General features: G+C 39.4%; 1 protein-coding gene and 1 long non-coding RNA gene across 14 annotated transcripts in view; one reads left to right on the forward strand and one right to left on the reverse strand.

Moving 5' to 3' along the window:
- The first annotated feature begins 5,857 nt into the window (after nt 1-5,857).
- On the forward strand, nt 5,858-11,494 carry LOC135454265 (uncharacterized). 2 transcript variants are annotated; one of them, XR_010442052.1, is made up of 4 exons: nt 5,858-6,002; nt 8,781-8,886; nt 9,130-9,384; nt 10,525-11,494. It is a non-coding gene; the product is annotated as an uncharacterized LOC135454265 (long non-coding RNA). The 2 variants fall into 2 exon arrangements; XR_010442051.1 differs by lacking the exon at nt 8,781-8,886.
- Nucleotides 11,495-11,876: 382 nt separating this feature from the next.
- The window catches only part of EMSY (EMSY transcriptional repressor, BRCA2 interacting), a 42,202-nt gene continuing 33,797 nt past the window's right edge, over nt 11,877-20,281 (reverse strand). For 5 of the 12 annotated variants that reach the window (XM_064726131.1, XM_064726180.1, XM_064726166.1 and 2 more), the window contains 5 exons: nt 19,553-19,612; nt 18,320-18,471; nt 16,312-16,875; nt 14,957-15,325; nt 11,877-13,385 (listed from right to left, as the gene is read on the reverse strand). In XM_064726131.1, the coding sequence (XP_064582201.1) occupies nt 13,191-13,385; nt 14,957-15,325; nt 16,312-16,875; nt 18,320-18,471; nt 19,553-19,612 (1,340 nt within the window). In that variant the 3' untranslated portion in view covers nt 11,877-13,190. Of the gene's footprint in view, nt 13,386-14,956; nt 15,470-16,311; nt 16,876-18,319; nt 18,472-19,552; nt 19,613-20,281 lie in introns of all 12 variants that reach the window. The other 7 variants (XM_064726148.1, XM_064726187.1, XM_064726157.1 and 4 more) reach the window with 4 other exon arrangements.

Below are 20,281 nucleotides of genomic sequence, written 5' to 3' on the forward strand. Positions count from 1 at the left end.
TCTGAACCAAAGTGTTAACATGCTTCACTTACTTTCTCGACTGTAAATCAAACTGTAATTAATCACCACCTCAAGCAAACAATCTCCTGTAATCCCCTTGTCATGACAATACATTTTGGTAATATTGCAGATGCTCAGGGACATCTTATAAACAAGAAGTAAGTGCACATCTATTAAAAAAATTAACTGGATTACTGCTATTACAGATAGGTAATGAGATGGTTGTCTCTTGCAATTAAGACATAAATATTATGTGCATGTTAAGAGAAGTTTTATTGATGTATAGTTATGCTATAGTTATGCAGGGAGAACAGGGGTTTATATAAGAATAGTGAGGAGCAGGCAGAATGCTGGAATGGATGGGATGAAGGCAAGAGGTGGAACAAAGGGGAAGGAACAATAGGGTACAAAGAGTCAGCATAGGGTAACAAAACATTCTGGGGGAAATCCTTTTGCCACCATAACCAGGCAGGTTGTGGTTTACAGGCTGGTTCTCCAAGGGAGAGCAGCAACCTTGTCCTTGGCTGATTTTCCAGCATCCACATCTGATCTTCAATCAAATTGCAAGAAAGGAGTGCCCACCAATGGATAGTGAAGAAGAGTTAACTGGCAGACTTCGCGGGGGGGCTGGGGTTACCTGATGCAACACCAAAGGTATAAAAGTTAGAGAATCCATTTTATGGATGAGCACATGGCAGTTTAGTTCAATGATCCCAGGGCTGTATTTTTCCTTATTCAGTCTTTTGTTGTATTAAGGTTTAATAAACCTTTTAAATTTTAAAAGTGAGTGTTGTTTCTCACACTGCCGTTGCTAAATATTATTCCAAGTTTCATAATACTATGTGCTTTAAGGCCAACATATAAAACAGCAGCTGCTGTTAGAGGAGTTTGCTTTTCTACTAATAATCAGATTTTGGCTTGTGAAAGGCTATTGGTTTTTTACCCTCATTTTTTTTTCCTGGGAATTGTTGCACCAAGCACAAGCTTAAAAAAAAAAAAAAAACCAAAAAAAAACAAACCCAAGGGAAAAAACCAAAAAGCTGTCTTCCTGAATTTTTTAATGGATTTCTTTATTTTTGTCTTTAATCCCCCCGCCTCCCCCCTCATCAATTGCTGGTAGCTCTCTTCTGTTAGTGCTGCTGGAGACAGCTCATTCTCTCTGCATTTATATTGCTAAAACAGGAGATCTCTCAGATCCTGTGCCCAGCTAGGAACAGAGCAAAAGGCAGTTTAAAATATTAAAAAAATAATGGAATTGAAGCTCATAAGCAGTTTTGACCAGTGTAGCTCTACTACAATGAGCATGGACTGGTTGATGTACAGTCCCTTTGGACCCAGCTAAATAATTTTAACCTAACCCTGTAAAACAGTTTATCTTGTATCAGAACTACAAACACCTTGGACATGAATGCATGGTTGTATCTGTACAGTCATAACTATGACTTCTGTGGATTTTTAGTCTAACTCATAAACTTGAATTTTGAATTAAGTAATAGAGGTTATAGACAGATAATCAGAGAATCTCTATATAAATAACATAATCTAATAGCAAAAGAAGGCTAAATTGAGCACAGCTTCCTCTGAGAAGCAGATAATGTGGGGAAGGCCCTGGAAGAGGATGTTAGTTGGGTCTTGTTCTTCAGGAATCACCAGGAACATTGCAGGGAAGGGAGGAATTGTGCTAGAAGAGAGTGATTCCCCAATTAAAAGCTGCTAGCTGGGGAGAGAAGTTGCAGAGCCCTGTAGAGAACTGCTGAGCAAGGATGAGCAGCAGCTTGGGATGTAGAACTGGCCCAAGGAAAGACACAGTGGTTGGTTAATTGCATGAGGAGGGTTGGAGGCCAGAGAAACAACTCTAGAAGATGCATTTTTCTATTTCTGTACTATTAATTTTGCCCCGAGTGCCAACAGTATCCAAGTGACTCAACCCCAAATGGATTTTATCTTTACACTACCCTGTGGAGAAGGGAGATGGCCAAAGCCCTGGGGAGCCAAGGCAAAGAGCAAAGCAAGCGAGGTATTAGCCTGGGGTCACAGAAATTCTGGTGATGTGAGCCCTTGTTAAGCCTCTTCACCACAAAAGCATGCTTTCCCCAAAGGAGGGAACTGATCAGCAACCTCTTGGTGTTTATTTGAGAAAAGGCCTGAGGATCAGGAAAACACTAACCATAGAGTCATTAAGGTTGGAAAAAACCCTCTAAGTTTATCAAGTACTCATTAAACCAGCAGCACTGTGTTCACTGCTAAACCATGTTCTTAGCTGCCATATAATGGAGACGTGTCACACACACAAAACCATGACCACAAGGTTATTATAACATTTTTCCACTGGAAAAAGAAATTCATTATCATAAATGTGCCAAGCTGAGGCAGAGCTCACATTGCTCATACTGTTGGGTCTGCTCATGAGAGACAGCAGTGGGATGGGTCCTGATGAGAGGCAAGACATTGCTCCACTGCAGCCATTCATGTGGGCTTTTTTCCATAGGCTACATGCAAAGGACTCCTGCATACTTCTTAACTTGGAAGCCACAGCTGGTCCACCTGTATTTCCCACCATTTGAACAGTTTGGTGAAGTCAACATATTTTCCCCAAAATAACAACACTTATTCTGGCTTTTAGACTGGCAGTTCAGTACTGATATAAAACTGGCCATTGCTAGGTGATGTTCCTGTCATTCAGATTGTGCTTAGAAGTTCTATTACAGAAGTTCACCTGTAAAAGCAGAATATGGGAGATGCACGAACAGCAGAATAAGAAATTAAATGCAGAAGCATAATTATTTTTGTTCCATTTGACACAGAGAATCATAGAATGGTTTGGGTTGGAAGGGACCTTAAAGATCATCTACTTCCACTCCATAGTGAAGAATTCATTCTCATAGTGAAAAATTCTTATTTATAATGTCATGGTACATGGCATAACCAAATTAAGTAATTTGGGGATTTTCTGGTATTAACTTGATTTTTTTGAGCTATTTCTTTTGTCAAAATATCAGGAAGAAGACCTGCCTGTCACCACACTCAAACTGCAACATAAAACTGATTAGGTATTGTTCTTCACAGGAAACCATTTATACCACGATGCAGTTTGGGCTGTTCTGGCTTAGCTTTGCTGTGACACATCTGCATGGGATTGTTTACACTCCTGGAAAACAGGAGAGAGCTTACAGCGTGGCTGGAGAAGCCTGGATACATTCCTAGAGAGCTTCATGCAGGTGGCATCCAATAAAGACACCTGACCCTTTGATTTGTCTTTTACGTCAATAATTGTATGTTTTTGAGGGGGACAGAGTGAAATCATATGTTGAATTTAAAACTCACCTGTTTTCCTTCCAGCAAAACCCTTCATCATTCATAAAAGAAAAACAGAAACATACGACATCATGAGCTCATGTTTCAAAAATGAAGCATCCAAATAAAAGAAACAGTCTTTTCCAAACAGCAGTCTTTCTTCACTTCCATTATAATCAAGTTATATTATTTTGGCAAAACTATTTACTTTTTTTCCATATGAAACAATGAGTTCTGAGTAGCTGTACCTGAAAGCAAGCAGAAATTGAAGCTGTGGCAGAGAAACCCATGGAAATCCAGGGGGGATCAGGGACAGTGGTTTTAGACTAAAAGAGGAGAATTTTAGATGAGAAACCCAGAGAGTGGTGAGGGCCTGGCACAGGCTGTCCAGAGCAGCTGTGGCTGTCCCATCCCTGGAAGTGTTCAAGGCCAGGCTGGATGGGGCTTGGAGCAATCTGGTCTAGTGGAAGGTGTTCCCATGGCAGGGAGATTGGAATGAGATGATTTCAAAGCTCCCTTCCAACCCAAGCCTTTCTATGGTTCTATGAAACCCAGATTATCATTGGCCCTTAGTTTTGTTGTTTAACCTATCCACACTACTCATGGCCCTGAGCTACTCTTTGTCCTTAGCTCATTAGAAATTGCAGAGTCTCCTTGCTTTTCTATTACATAAACAAGCAGTATCCTACTGCTTGTTTACAGAAGGGACTGGTGAATAGCAATAAAATAGCAATAAAACAGTAAATGATAGTAACAGAAAACTAAATCTGTGTGCTAATATAAGACTACAAGGAAAAGGAAGCAGGAGTGAGGTTGAGCAGTCCCTCTGGTGACTCCTCTCTGGTGAGGAGAAAATGGACCAACACAAGGCACCAGCATTAAGAACAAATTTTTCAAAATGTTTGTGAAAGAACAGGACAAATTTGAACACCCACAATAGCAAAACAGGGACATTACAGCCACAAACTAAGAGGAACAAGGCTGTAGCCAAGACACTGTGCACAGCATGGAACATGTTAAGAACCTCTGTAGGCTGGGTTCCTGCCAGGCCAAATCAAAAGATATCTACACTAAGCTCTCCCAAGTTGGAAAATGTATTTTGGTATCAAGAAATTAAATGCAGAAATTAAATACCAAACAACACTTCTGGTGGTACTTCAACAGCAGCAATAGTGAGTGTTATTTGAAGTTGCTATTACGAAACACATCTGGCCAAGGGAAGAACAAGACAAGTCTGATGGACAAGTCACACCAGAAATACACACACCAGAATTTCAGAAGTGAGACTATTCTGTTTCATTGAGCTTCTTGCACTGATTTGGTGGAAACTTCTTACTCTACAAGTACTCTACAAATATTATGATCAGTAGGATGGGTGGAATATTACAAAAAGAGGGTTCAAATCACAAGACTTTGAATTTTCATAAAACACCAAGCCAAAAAGTTGAAACATAAGTTAGAATCAGATTCTAAAGTTTGTAAGAGAAACAATCACCATTTTCCATAGGAATAAAATTCAAGCTGTCCAAGTGATCCTGGTGTTTCCATTGCCTGTTATACACCTGGGGTCATGAGGGAGCTCAAAAAATAATGCAGAACCTGTCATTGCTTTAAGTTGTCATAGGATGCAACAGCAAATGGGATGTCTGGCAATGGGGAATGTTTTTGTAGTGTGGACTCATTTATTTGTGGATGATTGTGTAGCACCCTGCCAAAAGAAAAACGTGAAGGGTGAAAATGCATTAGTTTCCTCACAGGAGACTCCATAGGTCCTTGGGGGTCATTAGATTGTCTGTCTTTGCTTTTGTACTGCTTAATTTCCTCACACCCAGGACTCTTTACCAATCCCACGGGAGAGCTGTAATGATTGCAGGGTTGATGTCACCACATCTCTCAGGGGTGTGATTGACAACATGAAGTTTGCCAGTTTATGTCTGTCACCATGATATTTTCTGAAAAATCCCTTTGCCAGGATTTCTTCTCCTGGCAAGATGAGAAGCCTCAGCTTCTCCATGTTTTGCTGCTCTGGAATGTGGTCTGGAGATTGTTTATCCAAACATGTGAATTGCTTTTAATTAATGGCCAATCACGGCCAGCTGTGTCGGACTCTCTGAGTCAGTCATGAGCTTTCATTATCATTCTTGAAAAAGCTTCCTGATGTATCCTTTCTCTTACTTTAGTATAGTTTTAGTATAGCATTTTTTAATATAATATAATCTAATCTAATATCCTAAAAATTAGAATGACTTTTCTACAGTCATCCTAACTAACTAAAGAATTTCTTGGCAATTTCCAAGGGGAACTTAATTTAGATTTGACCTAAGAACTTCCATTCCTTACATTACTGCTGTCCTGCTAATCTCTAGGCTGTAGCTTACTGCAATATGACCACAAAGTCCAGAAAGGACAGAAAGAAAGGGAAAGGGAGATCATGAAGTCCTTTGGAAATCACACAAAGGACACCTGTGGAGAGACAGAATGTAAGAGAATAGTGCAGAAGGCAGTCTCACACCTGAGGAGCTGCAGCTGTACTAATCACCAAAGATTAGGAACAGGCCTGCCCTTAATAGGCCACAGGTGTCTCCAATAAGGAGGATTGCTACAAAAGAGTGGGTTAGCTGGGTGAGGAGGGAGTTGGAGTTTGTTGGTTGTGCTGTGGAGAAGGTGTCAGTGCTGTGAGGAGTTGCCTGTGAGAAATCAACGAGAAGGTATGGAACTTTTGCAATAATATGACAACAGGCACCCTTCCTGCCTGAACCAGGATCAAGAATGTGATTTGTAATGAAAATGAACCTCACTCTCCTAAAAAAGTTGTTGGACAGGAAAAGTGATTTCCACTAGCTTTAACAATGAAGTTGGGTATTTTAAACTTTTTTCTCTGGGTGTGGAAGGTAAGGAGAAAAATGGTAATGAGGGGCATAGCCCACCTCAGTCAGGAACTTGGAAATTTTTTGAGGTCTTTTTAAGTTTTGCAAACAAAGGTACCACTACCAAATCAACCATCTAGGTGCAAACCATGGCTGTGTCTCACCATAACAGGAGCTGCAGCTCTCTGTAGGGGATTTTGGTAGTTCCCCTCCAATTGTCCTGCTGGCATCTGTACACCATTGTTTCCCACATTCCATCTGTACATACCATGTACATCCAAATAAAACAATTTACCAGATCAACTTTTCTGCCCAACCTTTGCAATGGGACTGAAGCTCTGGGGCCAGAGTTGTCCTTGCACCATCTGCACCTTGATTGAAAGAATTTAAAGGATCCGGGTTACATTTACCCTCAAGCTTAAAGTTTGCAACCCCAGTTCCTCAACCTGTTTCTTTCAGCTTGAGGTTCTTATTTTATTTCTAAACAATAACTTTCCATAAAGCACCTGTGCTAACCCTAACCAAAAGTAATCCCAAGCCCTGCAGTACTTTCACAGTGGCTGATCAGACGAGGCAGCTGCTGAATCCACGCCCTACTATCAGTTAAGCTTCATAGCAATTATTTATAATACAGCCATTTTATAACAATTATTTGTAGTAAAGCCTTATCCTGTGTTCTTTGTACTTAGCAAGCTCTGCTTTGCAGCATCTTCCTGGGTTAAGATGCTTTCGCAGATTTTTGTTATGATTTTGGTCTCCTCAATTCTATTCATTACAGCAGAACTCATACATGCCTCAGGACAAACTCAGAGGGGAACACAATCTGCAACCAAGTGAGTATGAGCATCTTCAAGGAATGGCTCTAGCAAGGCTCCACCCTGACCAAAATCCCTGCTTCACAGGGAAGGCAGCCCTCCGGTTCTTAAATTAGTTATTCTGGGCTTGGAGGTGTCACATTCACATGGTATATTTGAACAAAAGATGTAATTCAAGAGCTAAAACTGTGCTGTGGTCACCTATAGATCTACATTATATATTTTCATGCAAAAACTAAGGCTGCACAATGCTTGGTAACAGCCATTGCATCCACTTGTAGATTGATGTGGTTGGAAAACATTTCCAAGCATTCAAATCTTTCTCTGGACATCTTTTTAATATTAAGAAATACTAGAAAGTGACATCTGATGACAGTGTTTTGTTAGTAACCTGTGTCTCTGCAGTCCTGAAGTAGCTGCAGGGAGAATTGAACAAGTTGAATTCTGGAGGGGAAAACAAATATCCCTGTTTCTGGGAGCACTGCAGCTACAACACTTTGTTCTCACTAAATTTGTGCTTCTTCCCTGTGGTTTGTTCTCATGCTGTTGTGAACCTCTTCTCAATATAGTATTTTTATTTCACATCCAAAACAAACCAAGAGAAAAACCAGAAAACACCGCACATACTAGGAAAGAAGAAAAAAACAATGCACAGGTGGTCACTGGAAAATGTTGAGTTTCCATCATGCTAGGTTTCCAAAAACCCCACAGGACATGGTCCTGAGCAGCCTGACCCTGCTTTCAGCAAGAGGGTTGGACAAGGTAATCTCCAGATCTTCCTGCCAACCTCAGCGATGTGTGGGCACAAAGACCTGTTCCAAGCTCTTTGCTGTATGCAGGGCTCAGGCAGCATCCTTAACAGTAAAAAAAAGACCTGTGCAAAGAGACTTTCAGCCTTTAGCTGGCTTCTGGTAGAGCCTGACATGAAGGAAGTCACAAAGTGCTGGAGATCTATAATCCTTTGGGGCAGTTCTGGCTAAGAGCTGTGACAAGCTGATTTTTTTTTTTTACCATTGTTCAATTTCTGAACAATGTTTGCTCTAATGAATACTATATTAAGCTCTCACAAGTAAGGATTATCACAGTCGTAGTAAAAGCATCATCAAAAAGGATTCTTGGTTTGGCATTCAGGTGACAGAATTGGATAATCTTGGTTCCTTCTTTCCAAGCCAAACCATTCCATGGAGTCTAAAATCCATATGTAATCCGTATGAGATTGGCTGATATACCTACCACACTCTGAAGGGTTCATTAACAGCCCAAAAAGCCCATGGTCCTAATCACCCAGTTGGGTGACAAGAGTAGCTTTTCTAAATCCATTTAATAATGGCTACAGGAAACAGGATCACAGAAAATTTCAAAACTGCTAAAATCCTTACTGAGCTGGAAAGCTAATGGAAACACCTTGAAACATAAAAAAAATTCCAACTAAAAAACCAACCAACAAAAAAAAACCCCCTAACAACCAAAACAAAACACTAAAATCTGGGTTTTTTTGAAGAGGCCAAATATTGAGCAAAACTAAAATCATAGGAAATTTTAAGTAGGACCAGGTCTGGAGTATTGGACGTTTCAAAGTTATCACAGAATGGTTTGAGCGGGAAAGGACCTCATACAGCATCCTGTTTCAATTAATTGCTGTGGGGGCAGTCCTGGGCTTCGAAGATGGTGCAAGACCATTTGATTAGTCTTCAGTCCACAGTGCTTGAAAACTTCCTAATGTCTTTTCTGTACCAAATAATTCAAACGCCCCTTTCTCTAGAATTAAAGAGCAAGTTCCCAGGTATTGATTTTCCTATTTTAGCACTTCAGCAACTTTTCACCAAAGTACAGTGAAAACACCACCCCCCAAATCCATCCAAGATGATGAACTATCTCTGCATGCCAGTCATAGCTCTAGATGCCTCAAGGTACCATCAAGTTCTCTTTTTTTTTTTTTTTTTTTTTTTTTTCCCAGTTTAAATCCTTAGCACACTATTGGAAATTTCAATTGCCAGTATTGGAGATACAAGACAAGTAGATTTCAAACTGCACCATCTCTGTGAATTTCAGAGAAAAGACTGCAAATGATAGAAAATACTATACCCCTTGTCAATCCCAGTTAATTATCCTCAATCTTACAACTGATTTTTATTTTTTTTTTTTCCTGTCAGTGTCAAGGTCCTGGCACAGGTTGCCCAGAGAAGCTGTGGCTGCTCCATCCCTGGAAGTGTTCAAGGCTAAGCTGGACAGGACTTGGAGCAACCTGGTGGAAGGTGTCTCTGCCCATGGCTGGAGGGTTGAACTGGATGAATTCTAAGTTCCATTCCAATCCAAATCATTTGATGGTGATACTCTGTCTCTATACCAGCATGAAATGCCCCAACAACAATTTCTTCTTGCAAAGGAACCCACAAATACACCTGAAGGTACCTCTTCCCTAACTTTCTCTTTGATAAGCTATGTTGAGCTCTAATTTTATCACAAGGTAAGGGTTTCTTTTCTGCTGGAAGAAAACAGATTCAAAGATTCTCAGGACAGACTTTGAGTAGGGGAAAAAACTCAGTCCCACAGTTTGGATGGAAACCATGCACATGTAAACATTCTTCATGGTTTACTTCAAAACTTAGGGAAAGGAGTCAGCCATAGACAGGCAGGTGCTAAACATACTTTTTTCCAATACAGGCAAACCCCAAAACAGTGCTTTTCTAGTTCATTATTCTAAATTATGATCAGTTTTCTCTGGATTCAATGTTGCCAAGCTGCAATCATCTGCCTTTGTGGGGATGCACAACCACATTCACCTGTGAAATCATCAGACTTCAGGAACTATTTCTGCATTAGAAACAAAAGCATATAGTCTTAATTCAAAACTTTTGATTTTTTGGAAGGTTTTAGAGAGGTGGTTTTGTTTGTTGGTTTGGGTTTTTGTTTTTGTTTTTTTTTTTAATCCCATTGATTTCATAATTTATGGTGTTCAAAGGGCCCTTCTTCTATTTTGCCCTGAAATTCATCCTTTTTTGAAAATTCATGTGTATTGCTGCAGCACTAGAGCACGTTCATTTAACTGCTGAACTCAAAGCAACTCATTAATGCAATTTCACTTGCTATACAATTTATCCAGTTTTCTGATAAGATACAAACTATTGCTAGCTAATTCCCAGAACCAAAAATTATCACCATCATACCTACTCCTTCTTCCATTCCAAGAAAGGACATCAAATTAATTTCAGGAATGAAGATGCAGCTTATGAGGGACATGGGATATGCAAATATTGTTTTACATACTGATGTTTTATTTTCAGCAGTTTGATGATATTGATAGGGCTGTGAGAAGTGGGTACGTGGCTGCAGGGGGATGAAGTATCCCATGGGCAGGTGGGAAAAAAGCTGCACATCTGGCAGGCAGACAAAAGAACAGGCAGTGATGCCTGGAGTTCATGCAAAGGAGAGAAGGCCAAATGCTCCAAGCACCTTATCTTACTGTCATTATAAAAAATAATGTTATAAAACCCCAACTGTGTCTACCCTACATTTTAGCTCATCTTGTGTATTTCTTATTTGTAAAGGTATTCATATGATGAAGTGCTGAAATATATGAATTCAATAAAAGAATCTGAAGAAAAACAAGTTGAAATTTGGGAAAGCAGCAAGAGAAGAATGTCAGGAATGAGCACACTGATTACCAAATTTCTTCCTTCTAAATTTCTCACACCACCCCTAGATATCCCCACCACGTGCTTCAACTTGCCAACCTTAATCAATCCCTTCTCATAGAAACATGAAAAGCTTTAAGATGTTAAACATTTTGCTGTCTTCAAAGAACTGTCAAATAGTCCACTGTAGTTGTTCATTCCTTTGCTCCAGCCATCACTAAAGAGGCAAACAAAAGTCTTACATAAAACATCAGAATAAATTGGATCAGAACTCAACATATAGTGAATCCATTAGGTGCATTTCTTGGTATCTATTTTCGGCTAGGAAGAGCATATACCTTCACCTAAAACTGAAATTGAAACTTAGGGCAATGTTCTTAGTCATAAGTGTGTAAGACAATTCTTGCTCTCTCTTACATTCTCATGGCCTTCCAGTCCTACATATACCATGGACACTCAAAGCACTGCATGAGCCCAGGTGACAATGAAAATTTGAGACAAGCTAGAAGAGAAGAACTGTGTGTGTCACCTGTTTGGACCCTTCACAATGGGGTATGGAAATATAGACCATTCCTTATGCTGACTTATGCAAAGCACAACAGACTGTCCATTGCCAATAACATCAGTATTAAGCCTCTTATTGTCATCCTGTAGCAATGGGGAACTTTCACAACTTAGAGCATCACTTCTTCACTTTTGTTGATTGCTGTGGTTTCATTAAAACAAGAGTAAAATCTCCCCAGTAGTTATCAAAACCTTAGCTACCTACAATGACTGGCAGGGTTATTACTTAACTAAAGAAAGGAATGTGGAATGTTTCATTTAAACATATTATTCTCTTCCATCCTGAGCACTATGGACATCAGAATCCAAACTTATTTCAATACAAAGGTAACATCACAAAAAATCATTAGTTTCATAACCCGCTATTCCAGTATTTACATGTCAAATTTATCAGGACATTTCTCTACAATTATATTCTACACTATTTCAGAACTAACATTGATGGAAAAAGAAGACTGAAGGAAAAAAGAAGTATATGAAGATCCCAGTAACTTATACGACAACTGATGTAAGAGAAAACCAAGAGCCCCCTCTGGGGGTTACTGCAAGTTCTAACATAGGTGGATTCAGAACAGGTTAGATAATGGTTTTTAGGGTCTGTATTTTTCAGTTTGAGTTACTCCAACTGGAATTCAACCTAAACTACAATATCAACAGTAAAATGACAATTTAAAAAGAAAAGACTGACGCAAAAAGCTGTATTAGATTTTGGATGAAATCTACTTACAGTACTTCAGCACCAAAACGTGGGCAGTTAGGCTTATACATTTATATACAATTAAATGATGTCAAAGTCATAAAATGCTTAGTTATTTATAATGAAATCTATACAAAACAGTTAAAAACATGGTTTTATATACATTTTGAAAACAAAAAAAAGTATTGTCTCAATTACCAGAATGTATTAAAACTGGTTCTCTTGTTCCATCTGAACCCAAACCACTCACTGTGACTTGTAACTACCACAAAACCCCAATGTATTGCTTCAACAAGCCAAGGCATAAGGCTAATTTTGGAAACCCACCATTGAACACCCATTTAAGCTTTTAAACTCCCCAAATGGTCAATTTTAAAAACAGCATGTAAGAGTAAAATATAGATTTTTAGAAGTCTTGGCTCACTTCTAAATTCTCAAGTTCAACTTGGAAAGATGTTGAACTATTTATCCCCAATTTTGAAAAACTGATTATAGCAAAATGCACCTCCTTCTCCCTGGTTTGTACTAGAATTAATACAACTGCCTGTTTCACAGGAACTTTTTTCAACAACTTGTCTCACTTTAAATTTCATATTTAAATAAATAATCAAAGGTCAACTAGAGTAGATGAGCATTTTGTATGCTTATGGCAGAAAGAAATGCCTCATCTACTGTTACCTTACTTCTTGTAAAGCATGAAAACAAAATTCCACTAGCAAATCCACTTTGCTACCAGTTAGCAGTTTTGTTTATTTCCAAACATTCAGCAACAAGAATTAAAAAAAAAAAATATTTTAAGCTTCTGAAAAAAATTTTTAAGTGAGCATGAGTGCAAGAAAGCCAACCAATTCCAAAATTCCTGGGGCTTTTCCAGCACTGTCAGAGACATTTTTTCTCTCACATGCTATTTGAAAATAAAAATATTTATTAAAAGTTTTTTTTAAATGGTGTTTTGTTCAACAACTAAAAAGACACAGCAAAATAATGATCCCTTTTCACTTAAAGCTGTTTCAGTATCTGGGCAAGGGCTTCAATAGCACAAGCTGTAGGATTCATTACAGATTTGTTTCTGAACAGGAGTACATTCCACTGTCACAGGTTTACTAAATCTTGGTACCTACATCTTCTCTTTTTTTTTTCCAAAACAATTTTTAAGATTTAGCTTTTGCAATACTGTCTTGTTAAAACCTACCGATGCTTCAAGAGTCCAATGAACAATTCTAATAGGCAAAGTGCTCTAAGACATCACAATAGAAGGGCATCTTGGATGCTCAAAAATCCCAAGATATTTTAAAGTACACTCCAGTGTCTCTCTTCCTTAGGATTGCTCAAGAGAACTTTGAGAGGGGCTGGGCTCAGTGCCATCCTCAGTGCTGCTGTCCACGTCTTGCTCCATTGCTGTCTCCTCATCATCGAGGCGCTGACTGGTGAAGTTGTTGAGCTCCAGGAGCCCGCTGGGTTCCACCACCACATTGGAGCTGGAGTGACAAGGGATGGGATAGTGAGGGATAGTCTGAAAGAAAGAAAATATTTAAGTTTAATGAACAATATTGAAAGTAAAGGCATCTGTGCAAGCACAGATTTGTGGAAAAGGGATTATTTGGTTTCCAAGGGCAATTTTCCCTAACTGAGGCTTCAAAGCAACCTTCCATTGGATTGGGTTTTGGAAGGTAAAATTTGAATAATCTTGCTCTCCAGGTCTTTGATCTTCCCTAAAGGTCTGTGACAGCATAACCAATGCCCATCATCCACCATTCTGCAAACCCAAAGCAGAGATAATATTTTCTTCAGCCTGATCTTTTTTAGACAAGACATGGTGATAAAAGAATAACCTGAGTTAAAATGACTCACAAGGACCATCGATTCCAACTCCTGGCCCTGCAGGGGACAACACCAAGAATCCCACCAGGCAGTGCATTGCCCAAGCACTCCAGGAGGATTATGTTTCTTGTGTACAACAGAGTTCAAGCTCTGGCCCTGCTCAGAGCTGCAGCTCAGAGGCTGAGGAAACACAGTTGCTATTTATTTCTAAGATTATTGTTATTATGGTTATTATGTTATTTATTTTTACTTGTACTTTCATAAGTTGAAAAGCTAAATCTGTGACTTTATACAACTGAAATTCTGGGCATTATTTGACTTTTGAAACATCTCATAGCATGCCACAATGATAAATAGCACTGATTCTCAAAAGATACAGGTTTGAAGTAAAACAGAAATCTATCTTTTATATAAAGAGGACTAAAAATGAATACAGAACTGGTAATTGCTATGAAAGAGAAGTTAGTCCCAGTAAAGATTTCACAAAGTATCATGAAAAATTTGAAATCATTGCACACAAATTGTTCCCCACATCAGAAGTATTTTCACTGTAACACAATCATGATACATACTAAAACAATTTGAATCCACACTACTATTTGTGTGAACATATGAACATACAAAAATTCACATTACACTACTTGGAAGACTCATATACCCTCCTCAGTTGACATTGTGACAACTTATTACATAAACCATCATATTTAAGGCAGCAGAATCAATGAAAATATCAAGCATAGCAGTTAGGAAATGATTCAAAGCATTTAGGCCAAAGATCAATAGTAATTTTATCTCAGAAGTGGTCTTACCCTAAGTGAAGTTAAAAAGTTTTCTTCTGATTTCAGACCTTATTTGCTGAACCTTTCCAGTAAGCAAACCCTACAATGTCATTAATTTTACACTCAGAAGCAACTTTAATAGACAGTACAAAGGATTCTAGAACATAACTCCATACTAAGTGTTGAAGCAGTTTTAAGCATTGCAAATGAAAGTACTTTGTAAAATGGAATGAGTTTGGTTGTTTTCTTAGAAGAAGGAAGACACTGAGGACATAGTAAATGATACACAGTACTAGAGAAACCTGAGCCCAATTAAGAAGAATTACACTTCAATGTTGCAATGATTACAAGCTAAGAGTAGAAACAGAACCAAAACCTGGGGAATAAACCCAGGAGTACTCAAACATCATTCAGTGACTACCATCGCATCAGACACGTGTTTGCTGTGCTCAATCTTTGCCTTATTCGCTCAGTCTTCTCTTACCTGGACAACAATTTCTGAAGAGCTCTCTTCAGCTTTCTTTTGTGATATATTCTGAATGTGTATAAACTGGTTTGTTGTAGGTATTCCTCGTGCCTCGAGCTTCCTCTCTGTTAAAGTAGGACCAACAGCAGGAGGACTTGAGCTGGATTCTGTATGTGTCTGTTGCTGGGGGATGGAAGGTGCCGTCATCCCTACTGCAGCCACCCTCGGGCCCTGGGTACAAGGTGACGACTCTGCTTCACTAGCAGCTGCACTAGTGGACGTGGCCTTGTTTGGGGGATCCACTACCGTGTGCTCTATGTTTGCATCAATCTGAGCTTCCACCATAGACACTCTCAATATATCTGCTACTGATGTCTCCGTGGATGCCTGCATGGGAAATAGGCTGGTAACCAGCAATGCCAGTTTGGGCACAGAACTGCCACCTGCTACCTTTGAAACAAAAGGAGGCTCGTGCCCCTCTAAAGTTAGCTCTGTTACAGTGGATCCTTGCATTACAGTTAGATGTTGCACCTGAAAATCAAATTTTTGTTGTGCATATTACAGTTAATATATTTTTTATTGAAATCCTCATCAGTATTTCCAAGGAAAGAATGGCACAAACAACATACTTGCTATTAGGAAGACAATTGAAACTCAGTGTTTTAACAAAGGAATTAGCAATGATAGGGCAACAGTTAATTGAAGCCTGGGGAAAAGCAGCTTTTTAGGCTGCTAGGATAAGGATTGTAGCAGTATAATACCACAGCAGCATAATTTTCCTTTGGGATTTACAGCCCCCTGGTATGTTTGCTAGTTTTCACATCTATTCCTGAAAGGGCCAAAAAAATTGTACTTTTCTGGAGTTAGTCAAAATACATTTTTTCCCATGTTCCTCAGTCTCTGCCTTTTTCCCCTCCCAAGGAAAATCGAAATATTCCTGTATGTGAAAGCCATATAACTTCAGAAAGATGTAAACTACAAAGGAAGAGGAACAATGGAGAGCCTTAGGAGACTGCAGTGTATTCACCTTTATTTCTACAGAAATAAAAAGTGCTACGGGAATGGAAATTACGAATGTGTCATTATCTAAAAATTAAAAGAAAATAACTAGGGACCAATTCCATGCACCAGTGGTGACTGAAATTAAGAAAAACTGTCCAACAAAATAAGTTTGTGAGCTCTATGGATTTTTCCCCTATAACATGTGCTTCTCTCTCCTAGTGTCAACCTTCTGCTGGGCTAGTTACTACCAGCGGAATGAGGGATTCTCTCTTGCCAGGACAAAACACTGCTACAGAGACAGGGTCGGTGTTTTATATTTTTTTTTCCTTGAACAGCGACGTGTATTTTGCATGCTATCAATATTCCGTTACCTGGCTTGCTGGCTGTTTCTCTGAAGAGGCAGGTAGCTGCATTTGACTCTGGGGGGGCTGGGGTTGCACGTAGATTTTTTGTGCCGTTGGTGCCTGTTGCAGTTTGGGCAGCTGCTGCGTGGTTTTTACTGCAAGCACCTGTACTACAGTTTGCTGTGGCTGTGCCACTAAGGTAGGGAGTTGCCTTTCTTTGGCCATCATATGATGTGGGGGGTGCTGTGCATCTGGTTTGGTCTGTGCTTGCTCTTGCTGCAGGGGGGTTAGCTTTTGATGCCTTATGGAAAGTTGGGGCATTTGTGGGAGTTTGTGCTGGATTTGATCAGCCTGCAGGTGGATTGTCTGCTTCTGCTTAGTCTGGAAACACTGCAGAGTTTTCACTTGCAGTTGAGTCTGTTCCAGCTGCGGCTGACTCAGTTTTTGCTGCTTTTGTGCCTGCGATTGTGTCAGGGCAGATCTGTAAAACAGGCCAGTCTGAGGATCTAAGGTGTCCATCTCTTCCACTTCTCCCTCCTCAGTTCCAAGTTGTTCACTGTGTTTGGTAAATGCAGTGTGACTGCTTAAGGCCTTAAGAAGAAGAATTTAGAGCAAGTTAGTAAAGAGAAATATAAGAACAGAAATAGAAATAATAGAAATAATTTTAATAGAAATTTTATAGAATAGTTTTTATAGAAATAATTTCTAATGTTTCAAATTGACTACTTCAACTTTTTTTACCATTACAGACTCCCAATGCATGTATAAAAAGATACACTTACACAGGTATTTCACAATATATAAGCAATCAAGGTCTATTATTATCATGTTAAACTTAGTGAGAACATGAGCTTCACAACTAACCCTCTGTTGGATTATGTAGATGTTGCTTGTGTCAGACTGAGGCTCAAAGCTCCCTAAGGTTGCCTGGCAGTTGGATAGGAAACAGCAGGGAGTAGCAGGAGGCTGAGCCAGTAGCTCCTCGATCAAGCCAGAGTCTCTCTGCACAATAATTTTTTATTCTGCCTCTTGAAAGCCTAATCATCTTCTCTAAAGTTTCTTCTGCAGGGCCACATTTAACTACAGGCTGTCCTATTTTAACAGAGATCTTCTTCCTTTCTCAAAATTGCATTGCAATTGTTCCTGGGCATTACACAAACATGTCTTTCTGAGGGAACGAGCAACCTATGCTTTGTATACCAAAATGTATAAATGCACTGAAAAATGGTGTTAGCAAGATCAAACAGCCTAATGCACTTGTAAAAATATACTACCTGGCATGAGTTTATAACTCTAATGCAGAACTGTTCTGGACTGCAGCTGAAGTTGCCACAAGTTAAAGCACTGCAGAGTTGAGGAAGTCCTGATCAAATTCATTCAAGTGGCTTCAGCAAGACTTCACCACAAGCTGCACTTCTTGTTTGAATAGTTTGGAATCCCCACAGTCCTGATCTAAATATGGTCTGATTTTTGATTCAGAGAAGTTTCCCTGTTCACAAACTAAAGACGTCAAATGGAAAAGCTATTGTGTGCTCTGTGTACTGACCAGATTCCATTTCAGCCCTCTTCCCGCTGCACTACAATCAATATAACCTAATGAGGTCAGGCCACTGCAATACTGCAACCACCCTCACCATGAAAACACAATCACAGAATGGCTTGGCTTGGAAAAGACCTTAATGACCATCTAGTCCAACATCCCTGCCCACGGGCAGGGACACCTTCCACTAGACCAGGTTGCTCCAAGTCCTGTCCAACCTGGCCCTGAACACTTCCAGGGATGCCACATCCACCATTTCCCTAAGCAGCCCATGCCAGTGTCTCACTAACCCTAGAAAAGAATTTATTTCTAATATTTAATCTAAACCTCCTCTCCTTTGGCTACTGAAGTGCTATTAAAAGAATTTCTTTTCCTGTATGCTGACCATCTTAGGTGGCAGCACCATGATACATACATTCAGAATAAGCCCTGGTCCTATGCAATTTATATGACCTACTGCTGTTTATAACCTTCTGGGAAAAGAAAGGATCCAACCTGCTGCATGATATGGGTAATGGCGCCAGTGGAGGATGCAGGAATAGATTTCACCACAACAGAAGTCTGCGTTGCTGTCTGGGACTGAGCCACGTGCTGCACCAGAGTCCTCTGGGGCTGAGATGACTGGTGGGGCTGGGACCGATGACTGACTGCAAGTAAAGAGGTCAGTGGCACTTCTCCAGAACTAACTGCAGGAACTTCAACTGTCTGCTTTGCAGTTAAGCTTCAACTGAAAGCATACATGAGTGAAAAAGATCTAAGCATGGAAAATGTCTTTCACTGTGTGCTAGTGTCAACCTTCATGATCTATTCTGAGAAACCTTTTAAGGTAGCAACTCTGAGGTTTTGCTTTTGTCTCCTTTCCTAACTACACTTGGTCCAAACCTCCTCTGGCCACCCTTTCCCAATACATCAATTTTGCAAGCAGAGTTTATACTTGATGTTCAGCTAGGTTCTTTATACAGCACTAGAATATTGCTGTAGAACACAAGTTATTATGTGGTTTTTACACTGTTAAAAGCACAGCCACATATGACTGCAATTAAGAACAGCAAGCCTTGCTCACCAGGTTTCTACCACTGATGAACTGCACATAATACTCCCCAGAGCATAAACTAAATTTGGAAGATTAGCAAGATTGGATTAGCAAAATAAGATAGATTAGAAAATGTTTGGGTTTTATTAAAGCAAATGAGGCTGATCAGAAATGATAGATCAAAAAATGTACACCTTGTTATGGGTCTATGTCACTTTTGAGAACAGATCAAGCTTGAGTTACAGAGCTATTGTGATAGGCCTATAATTAAACAGTGGATTGATAGAAAAATCATGTGCTGCTCAGGGAACAAAAAAACAAAAAAGTTTTATATTCCAGTCACTGATAAGATATGAATCCAACTCTCTTTATGTCTGTCCATACTAACATGCAAATATTTGTGTAACTTCATTTCTTAGTTACAAAGTATTTAATCACTGAAGGAGAACAAGCAAAGTTTAAATTCAGTTGTAACATAACTTAAAATTAAAAAGTTTCTAGTGACCTTCCTGAAAGGTCTTCTTTCTTTTTTAAAGAAAGGTCAAATTTTGAATTAATATGGTAATTTCATTTTCTCACTCCAAGAAAGTTGGTTTACATCAATACTGGCCTGCATGCTGTGCCAGATTTATCCTGGATATCTCCCAACAATTCCTACACAATTGAAAACTTAATTTAAAAATAAAGTTTCTAACCTATATGGTTGTGTAGATATTCTTCCGAATGTGAACCAATACAGTGTTGTCTTCCTGAGTCTGCAGACAGACAAAAAATGGTGACACTAAGATGTGTGAATTGCTCCCTTCATCTCATGAGGAAGCACATTCTGAATCCCAGCTCCCAAATCCTTTGGTCTAGGCACATGCAGGACATTTCACAGCAGACTATAGATTCTTTACAATCTTCCTACTGAATTTTTAGCAGAAAATATAGCTATGTGGGTTACTGATAAATTCAGAGAATCACGACTCAAACCAAAAAGAAACTCAGTTACTTGCATTTCTTGGCAATGTTCAGAGAAACTGGGGGAAGGGACAAAAATCTAAGTGCAAAATAACCAGTTTAGTGCTGCAGCAGAACATGCTGCTGCCAGCCCATAGGAGTCTGCACTTCTCTGGAAGATTCCCACATTTCAAATCAACGTTTACAGAAATCCCAATATTTAAAATAGTATCTCCGTATCTCCAGGAAATTTTTAGCCATTGCACTTTGTATGGTTTCTAAGAAAAAAGAAAAGTACTGAAGTCTACAAAGACACAGACTGTAATTTTCCATCCTCCCTGCAAAAGGCCCTCTTGTACATCAACTTTCACAGCAAGACCCATCAAAAACTGGAACCTTGAATAGAAGCTCAATGCACAATATCTGTGTCAGTGAAGATATTTGACTGCTAATTGGAAAGCACTTTAACACCATTTATTATA

The sequence above is a fragment of the Zonotrichia leucophrys genome, chromosome 1 (assembly GCF_028769735.1).
Source record: "Zonotrichia leucophrys gambelii isolate GWCS_2022_RI chromosome 1, RI_Zleu_2.0, whole genome shotgun sequence".
Taxonomy (NCBI): Eukaryota; Metazoa; Chordata; class Aves; order Passeriformes; family Passerellidae; genus Zonotrichia; species Zonotrichia leucophrys.